Source organism: Gambusia affinis, linkage group LG02 (assembly GCF_019740435.1).
Source record: "Gambusia affinis linkage group LG02, SWU_Gaff_1.0, whole genome shotgun sequence".
Taxonomy (NCBI): domain Eukaryota; kingdom Metazoa; phylum Chordata; class Actinopteri; order Cyprinodontiformes; family Poeciliidae; genus Gambusia; species Gambusia affinis.
In genome coordinates, this window is record NC_057869.1 from 12,190,357 (window position 1) to 12,199,743 (window position 9,387).

General features: G+C 36.8%; 1 protein-coding gene across 1 annotated transcript; it reads right to left on the bottom strand.

The window, feature by feature from the left end:
- Positions 1-1,613: 1,613 nt before the first annotated feature.
- Positions 1,614-9,243, bottom strand: rab4a (RAB4a, member RAS oncogene family). The gene is made up of 8 exons (XM_044136187.1): positions 9,055-9,243; positions 7,683-7,763; positions 7,410-7,524; positions 5,846-5,908; positions 5,616-5,770; positions 4,734-4,829; positions 3,881-4,024; positions 1,614-2,839 (listed from the first exon to the last, which is right to left on the bottom strand). The coding sequence occupies exons 1-7, from the start codon at positions 9,068-9,070 to the stop codon at positions 3,909-3,911; spliced, it is 642 nt and encodes a 213-aa protein (XP_043992122.1). The 5' UTR covers positions 9,071-9,243; the 3' UTR covers positions 1,614-2,839; positions 3,881-3,908.
- Positions 9,244-9,387: the final 144 nt, after the last annotated feature.

Genomic DNA, 9,387 nt, shown 5'->3' on the forward strand with positions numbered 1-9,387 from the left:
ATGTAAATATTCATAGTTTACTCCTCTTAATATGAAATCTTGTAATTATTTTACATTTGTGGTTGCTGTTAACTTAAGCTAGTTATTATTGTAACATTAAGTGTTTAATCATGATTACACTTGAAACCTATTATAAATATAAACTATATTTTGCTTTTGATCAAATATTTTACAGAAGTTAAACATTAGAAACGGTGGGAAGATTGTTTTATTCTCTTTTTCTTTATTGTTGTTTCATCATGTTCATTATTAGTTTGTAATTATTATGCACAGCATTTCACTTTAAAAGCAACCAGTTGATTTTCTATGTACTCAGATAAATGCAGAGAAACAGGAAATGTTTATCGTTTAGGTTTCTACTGCAACACTTTCACAATTTGTTCTGTTTTCCACATAATTTTACAAACATTTAAATGAATGTCGGGTCAAGTGAGGTGAAGTTTTTACTGAAACATTTTTCTAGCACATTGTTGAGTTTGTGAAAATATACCAACCTCTTCAAATAATCACACTTTAGAAACGGCTAAGATTTTAAATCTGATCATTTTTACCCTTTTAAATCTTTAAATTAAACATTTGTTACCGAGCCTGTAATGAGCAGAGCGAAGGAAATAAAGAGTTTGTACATTTTTTTAAGTTGTAAGCTTTTGAAAACATGTTTTTTCTGTTCAGGTTCATCTAAATAATACAGTTTGATTAAAAAAATATCAGTATTGAGTATTTTAATAATGCAAATAAAGAAAGATTTATTACGCAGAATTTAAACCCGTATTGATTGTTTCTATCAGCCAGAGTTGGCAAATAGAAACTACTTGAGGAACGTTTTGGTACTTTTAGGAGTATTTTTACTACAATGTGTTTTTTTTTAAACTTTATTATAAATGATCAGATATCCAGTGTGAGTAACTTCACTGAATGATGAAAATGAAAGAAATAATTTGGAAAATGTTTACCTTTGCTTGATTTTATTTTGTAATCATGTTGATATGAATTATTTTCATTTTTCTCTGTAAAATACCAAAAATGTCACAAATAGCTTAATGATGTAATTATTAACTATTAAAGAATTGTTTTGATCAGTTAGCAATTGCGTTATCTCTTTACCAGATACTTTTTTTCTCTTGAGGAATTTCTTAGTTACTTTTTACTTCAAAACCTAACAGCTTATGAAAACCTAAAAAATACAAAAACATGGGCAAAATTTGAATATCATGTAAAACCACTCAAAAAAGCATTTTTAATCCTAAAATTAAGTGTCATGACTCTCAGAAAAACAGGAAAAACTGCTGGCCTGACAGCTTATAGAAAGCTTAGTGGAAGGAAAAAATGTGGATCTCCCACTGAGATCTAGTGGGAGGTTTTTAGTTTGTGATGATTTGATCATAAAAATGACCAAACATTATTGCTTGAAATATAAAGGTCTATGAAATCAATCTATCAGAATATACCAATTTCACTTTTTGAATCAAGTTACAGACAAAACTGAACTCAAATTAGAATATAAAAGATTCAAATAAATAAATCTTTGAGCTTGACTCTAAAAATTGAAGTGTTTCCTTCACTGAAAGCTGATGTGAAGCCGTAGAGAAATAAAAAAAAAACAAAAGCAAACATCCAGTGACGTATTTGTTTTATTTCAAAAACATATGCCAATTATCATAAACAATAAATTAAAAATCTATGATATTCATGAGAAAACAGACATACATGGAAACGAAAGAATCTGATGACAAAAACAAACAAAACGACGACATCCAGATGTGAAAGCCGCCGTCGTATTTCACAGACAGGATCTGAAAAGCTGCTTCAGTTTGAACCGTGATGGAAAAGTTTAGAGTTCTTATTATGGCTTTAATTAAGCTACTTAGGAAGATGATGACTAAAGCAAAGTGACACGTTAGCCTAAAAAGGTTAAAATAAATAAAGCACACAACAGATAAGATTCAGACTGCAGCTGCGATTGGTTAGCATCAGTCGGGTTTTCATGTAAACAAGCAACAATTAGTGAGAGATCTGCCACTTCCCTGGCTGCAGGACAAACGTGTTACACAGCCGTTAAAATGGCGACCCGTCCTTCACACACGGAGCACGAGGAGCCAGTGTTTTTAAATATACAGTGGAGCATAAAAATGATGCCGAATATGATTTCTAATGTAATACAGATGGAATATCAGCTATGATAAAATACTCCGTCTGGGAAAGCATGCGTCGGCCTCTATTTACAGAAACTCTGTACAGCGAAAAAAGGGAAACCAGGGGATTTAATGCAAGAAAGGCAGCAGGAAGGGAGGGTGTGTTAGCTGAGGAGGTGTTAGGGCAACGTTTAGTGGAGTGTTTAAACCAGAGAGGGAAACAAAGAGAGAACAGGGGGGTTAAAGTTTGGTTTCCATGCCAAAGAGTCGATGATAAAGTCGTCTGGTTTGCACTAATTCATCCACAGCCAAGCTGGAGCAAAACGCCAACATATTTTACTAACAAATCAAATCACCCAGTCAAATCTTGTTTAGGCATGTTAGATGGAGTAAAGGTGGAGTCCAGACTGCATCGGAGGGAATACAGCGTGACCGTGAGGAGAGAGACATGCAAACGTTTAGCATCCTGGGTGGGATGGTCGGCGGCCATTTTGGTCCAGTGAAGCAGTGGACTGCTGGGAAGATGGCCGATCTGAGGGAGTGGAGAGGGGCCAGAAAGACTTCTCAGCTCTCTGCACATGCAGAAAAGAAAATAAAGACTCTGAAGGGTCCGTGCAAAGGTCATGGGAGGGGTCACCAGCCAGCAAGCTGAACCCAACACTGTTAGGTCCTCCATGGCTCTTCTTCTTCTTCTGGTCTTTATAAACCTGCCCCAAACAGAAACACTGGGTGAACAAGCAAACATTTTCAACCAACAATGCAATTTAAAAAACATAAAGGATGAATTATGAGGCAGTCATGACAAACAAAAAGGTGAGAAATAAATCAGAGCTGAAACGATTAATCATGATTAATCAAATATGAAGTAATCGTGTACTCAAAATTTATCATTGTATTAAAATCTCCAGGTTGTAATATCTGAAACATTGTTACTGTAAATGAAAACATGCCCTGATTAGGATTTCAAAGTAAATCTAAATTCTGTAAAAATAGATTAGAGCTGAAACGATTAATCGTGATTAATCGATTATCAAAGTGATTGTGGAATCTTGTACTCAAAATGTACGTTTCTATTCAAATCTCCAGGTTAAAATATCTGAAACATTATGATTATAAATGCACTGATAAACATCTCAAAGTATGTGTAAATTCTGTTGTAATAAATTAGAACTGAAGCGATTAATCAGATTAATCGATTATCAAAGTTATGGTCAACTAATTTACTAATTGATTAATTGTTAACTAGAGTGTAGAGATCCCCAAAAAGGATATTTTACTGAAAGAACGAGATATTCAGACTAGTAATTAAAACAAAACTGTACAAAAACTAAATGCATTTTGTGCTTAAGATAAGAAACAAATATTTTTCTGTAAATATGTTCTACTCAAAACTCCTCAAGTGGCATTTTAGCTTCACCTGTTCAAATTCTTAAATGTAGATGTATCCTGTGCTAAAACTAAATGCTGTGCTGCTGCATTTTAAGCAATAAAACGTTTATTTTCTTATTTAAAAACAGAAACGTATTTGTTTATTTGCATTTTGATGTGTTTTTAATATTGCATGAAATAGGCTCAAGTGGTTAAATTAAAAAATACGCAGAATGTGTCAATTTTTTAAAACCGATTAATCGATTACTTGTCAAAACAATAGATAGAATAAAATAATTACATTATTGCATCATTAAAACTGAACTGCTGTTTGAATGAAGGAGTAATTTATGAACCTCTGGTTCTCTAAACTTTTTCACCTTCATGTAGTGAATTGCGCGAAGTCCACTAGCAGCCACAGTCCTGGGAGCCCTGCGGCTGAGCGCGGCGCGGGGAGCGCAGCTGTCGCAACGCCGCGTCGCCGTACTGGATGCCTGAACCCATCCGCTCCGGATCCAACTCCCCTGGAGCCAGAGAGGCGACCAGACAGCAGAGGAAACGAGAAGAACCGAGGCAAGTTGATTTTAGACATCAAGAAACAAAACCAGGCCATTTCAGCTGCTGGTAAAGCAGCTTCCAGATTAATACTTGTGGACTGAAACATGTACTCAACACTACTTTAACATATTTTTACTCAAGTAAAAGTAACCAATAAATTATTCAAGTAAGAGTGAAAAAGTATTTGGTAAAAAGTACTGAGTAACTGATCAAATTATCAGGCATTTAGTTTTTTAAAATTACATCATCAGATGGAGAAAAACACAAAGTCAAGTGAGAAATGTTGGTATTTAATGAACTAAAATGATAATAATTTATATAAGTAACAAAAAAAATAACAAAATCAGACAAAAGAAAATTTTTCCAAATCAGTTTTTTTCAATATGAAACTAACAAAAACTGCAGGTGTGTGTCTGAGTCTGATTAATTTTTTACTGAAACATGTTTGTTCTTCATTCAGGGGGCAGAAAATCCACTGAAATTTATTTTATTCAAGTAAGAGCAGAAATACTTCATAATAAAGTTACACAAGTAAAAGTAAAAAAAAAACAACCCTAAAAGTACTTTTGTTAAAAAAAAAAAGTTACTCGCATAAATGTAACTGAGTAAATGTAACTCTGACTTGGATGAAGTGATGTCTGTGGGCTGTGTTGGGGGAACGGGTCGGACTCCTACCGGACTCGATCTTGTTGAGGATTTTCCGAGCGCACTGGACGAAGGCCTCTTCCACGTTCTCCCCCGTCAGCGCGCTGGTCTCCAGGAACATCAGCTCTGAGACGCAAACACGCACAGATTAGAGCCTCTGGCTTTCTGCACGCAGCATGACGAGTGAGTCAAGCATCATCTGCTCACATTCAGTTCCTCCAACTGTAACGTAAAACCATGTAGAGCAGAGCTGACCAACCTGAGGCTCGGGGGCCAGAAATGGCCCCTACATGCATTCAAGAATGACACAAATTTGTTCATTTAGCTTCTTATGTTTAATCAGCGTAACATTATTGCTGACATAGCAATGGAAAATGTTAAGTAAGTCATATTTTTAAAATAAGTAGAGCTACATCTATCCAGAAACTTTTACTGAAAAGCTAACAGTACTGCGCCCAAATCTGCTTTTAGTAAGTTTTATAAAAATAGCAAGAGTTTTCACAGAAAGAGACCCAAATCCTGCTGAGAATAAATTAGTTCAATCAAATCCCAAACAATTTGAAAACTACACAACTTTCTTCTAATAGAACAAATGTGCAAAATTATTTTAAATGCTTGACTCTGTAACAAATAACTTCCTACAACAAACAAAAGCAAAGAAAAAAAATTGAGTCTACTTTATTTGAGAACGAGAAACGAGAAATTTTCTTTTCTCGTTAGTAATTTTGACTTAACAATTTTAGTCCATATCCAAAACATCTGGACGCCCCTGATGTTCACTATATGATGCGTTTATGACGTTTTCCTGACGTGAAACACTTTGAACTGCAGCTAAACTTAACACTTATTGATTGATTTATTGATGCAGATTGCTTTTAATTCGGCCAGAGGGCTTTCTGAATCAGCCAGTACCGTTTTCCTGAGCGAACCGCGACGCCTCCAGGAACGTGACCTCTCTGTCGGCGTCCAGGTCCTTCTTGTTCCCGCAGAGGATGATGACGATGTTTTGACTGGCCAGCATCCTGGCGTCGCTCAGCCACGTGGTCAAAGCGTTGTACGTTTCCCGACTGCAGAGACGGACACGAGTAAACAAGAGAAGCTGCAGAAACGGATCTCCGGCTGGGTTTGGTGGGTTCTGGTACCTGGTGATGTCGTAGACCAGCAGCGCTCCTGCGGCTCCTCTGTAGTAGCTTCTGGTCACAGACCTGACGGATGCAGACACGCGGTCAGTAAGCGGGCAGTGACGCCGAGACTAACTGAGATCTTGGTAAACACAGTCACCAGTCACAGGAAAACGACCAAAGACTGATTCTGGGAATCCGTTTGTCATTGGATCACTTCAAAATGCTGCTGCTGCTGCTGGCAGACCCAAAACAACACAACTCTTCACATCCTGAACAAGCTGAGGACAAAAATGAATAATCAGATTTATTTAAAGGTTCAGAAAGTTCAGAAATAATCCAGGATTAATTCTGACTCTTAATATTGATGGTGGTGAAATATCAGATGTCCTTTATTTTATATGAAACCCTGAAAATGAGAACAACCTTAAAAAGAGGTTAATGTGTCTGGAGTAATAGATTAATAACAGAATAGATTATTCTTTATTGATCCCCAAAGTTGTCTTCGTTTTGGGCCAAATCCAGACCCTGGATGCTCTTAAAGGGCCGGTTGTGCCAGAATATAATAAAACTTGTTCACAAACTGTTAAAATATCAAAGAATTCTTAAAATTAAATATTATTGAACATCTTTTCAGACCCTCCAGAACTTTGTGATTCTGTTTGGGATTTTTTTACAGTATAAATAAAAGTGTCTTTGGTACTAATTTGGAAATATTTGCAATATTTACATTTATTTATGACGGTTAACGTGACTATTTATTACTCACTGTATAAATCGTGGACACCAATTAAGGGAGCTGTTTAGAACAAGTAAGAAAGATTTTGACAATTTTTGAGAAAAATCTGCAATAGACTCCCAATTATTAGCACAAACGAGTGCAGGGATTTGTTGATTTTCTGTGAATTTACACAATAATTCTAAAGAAACTGGAGGAACTGATTTATAAAAACTGCATTAATTTGATGGATAACATAATATTTAAGCACATTTAGTCTAGAATCTAGAGGGCCACATAAAAAGCTACGGTGGGCCGGATTTGGCCGACGAGCCTCGAGTTTGACACAGGTGTCCTAAAAAAATTGCTCACATTTTTAAGCTTCATAGCCTTTTTGATCTGCTGAAGTCTAAAGAATACGGTTCAAGTTAAAGTTTTTATTATTGGTTGTCTACGGCAACGTCTCGCTTTCTTCACTCCATCTCTGCTTCTGATTGGCTGATCAGCGCTGCTTGACGACTCCGCTTCTGGAAGCTCTGATTTCTGGTGAGTTTAAGGTTTGTGAAGGTAAAACAAAAACGTTTTACCCAATCGGATTAAACTCAAGATGGATTGCCATGATGGATTAAGAAAGGTTTTATGTCTTTATCCTAAGTTATGTCAAACTCAGTTCCAAACCTAAAGCGAGGGACAAACGAACGTCCAAACACAAGTGACGAGAGCAACATCATTTATTGTTTCAGACATTTTCTAATTTTTCTTCTTAAACGTTATCTTCCAGATGTGTTGCTCATGGTCGTTACTGGTGGGTCTGTAATACGTAAGAAAGGCTGGAGGCTTGACCTCCGTGTTAATGATGCGATTCACCTGAAGCGTTCTTGTCCTGCCGTGTCCCAGATCTGCAGTTTGACCGTTTTGTTGACGACACTGATGATCTTTGAGCCAAACTCCACACCAATCGTGTGGTTAGATTCATCCTTAACTGGAAGAAGAAGAACATGAAATGAATTTACATGCAGGTCCTGTTGTCATTAAACTGTCTCAGTTAATAGACCTGAGAAATTGAACAAAACAGTTTGAAATCTGAAAACAGAGCAAACCGTAGGAGTAGCTGAACGCTTCCACGTGTTTCTGACTTACATCTCTTCTCTATGAACTGGTGCAGCAGACAGGATTTGCCTGTCCCAGCGTTCCCAATCACCAGGAATTTAAAGAGGAAATCTGCAGATGGAGGATAGAAAAAAATAAAAACCTTAAGAAAATGTTTTTATATTCTGTAATGTTTTGCATTTTGTTGCCTTGGAGCAAGAATGTTAGCCTGGGAAACAAAAACAAAGCAAAGAATCATCTGTTTGTTTGGTTTCACATTTCTGTAAATAGATTTGGGAGGTTAAAGATGTTCTTAATGCTGTTAAGTAAAGGCAAACAGTTATCATGTAATACCATCGGAGAGGCCTTACAGATTACATAAAACCTTGTTAAAAAACACTTTGTAATCATTTCCCACACTAACGTTTGACATAATAAACATTCAGTGTTAACCATACATTAAATAGCTGTAACTCCACAGTACTCTAACTGAAAGGTACCTTAAACTGGCTCCTGCTTTGGACTGTTGCAGTCCAAAGACACTGAAAGTAACTTTATAAACAGCAGCCATGTCAGCAATATTATGAGTAACTAATTCAATGCTCTGAATTCAACATCTCTAATGCTAATCTAATCTCTAATGCTCTGAATTCAACATCTGATCTAGACTAAGAGTTAATTTGTTCTAATCTAGCAAGCAGATTGCAGGAAAGCAGAGTCTCCTAAAGACTCTTGATCTTAACATCAACCTGGGATTGCCTGGAGGTCCAGAAGGATCTGAGGAATCTCACATCAGATCTGTGACCTGATCTCCTATAACCAACAGGATCACATCAAAAACTACAGGCACGAAACAAACTGGTTTCGTTTCATTTGGGTTTTCCTTCGCTGCGATTTGTTAATAACATTTTTCATTTTTGAAAGTTAAGTTTTCCCATTTTTGCCTAAACATTTTACAGATATAACACAAAAAGTTTCACATCAGAGCCATTAGGATGCAGCAATTAGTTCATCATTAAATAAATATATGGATGCGCATTAACTGAATGAAATAAAGCAATAAATCACCACAAAGCGTCCTTTTCAAAAGAAGAGTCACAGATTTCTAAAGGCTCTATTATGTCCCTGTGCCATCATCCATGCAAATACAATATTCTTGTGTTTTTTGTTCACCTCTAAGCAGGTAAAGCCTAAAAGGACAGTTTGATCCATAAGAACCGCCACGGTAAACTCGACTGTCTGATCTATTTAGACTGACAGCTTTGTTTAGAGATTTGAGTCGCTTTGTAAGTGGCTCGGTTAGCCTGGAAGCTATGTGTTTTCGTTGGGAAAAAGCCCTGTCGACACACCTGCCTCCTTCTCCTCCCTGAAGCTAAAGACACGAGCTAACAGCGGCCCCTCCGCAACAACACCGCCCGCTTACCGTAGGACTCCGACATCGCCAGGGTGGCGGTTTAACAGCAAACCGATGGGAGCGAAGAACAGCAGCTGACAAATAATTTGCTAGCTAAGTAAAGAAATATAGTCCCGTCGAGGATTTCCGTGGATTCCAGCTGATTTTCCCTTCCGATTTCCCGTGTGTTGTTTCAAAATAAAAGCTTTTCCATGTAAAGACTCAAAATGACCACCTGGTGGTGCTGTTACTGCTCAATGATTCAGACCAGGTTCAAACTATTTGATGGTTGTTTTAGTAAAAACTGGGACTCGTACATTTTCACAATAAATGTTTCAAGCCCTTTTTTGTTTAATTAGTTTA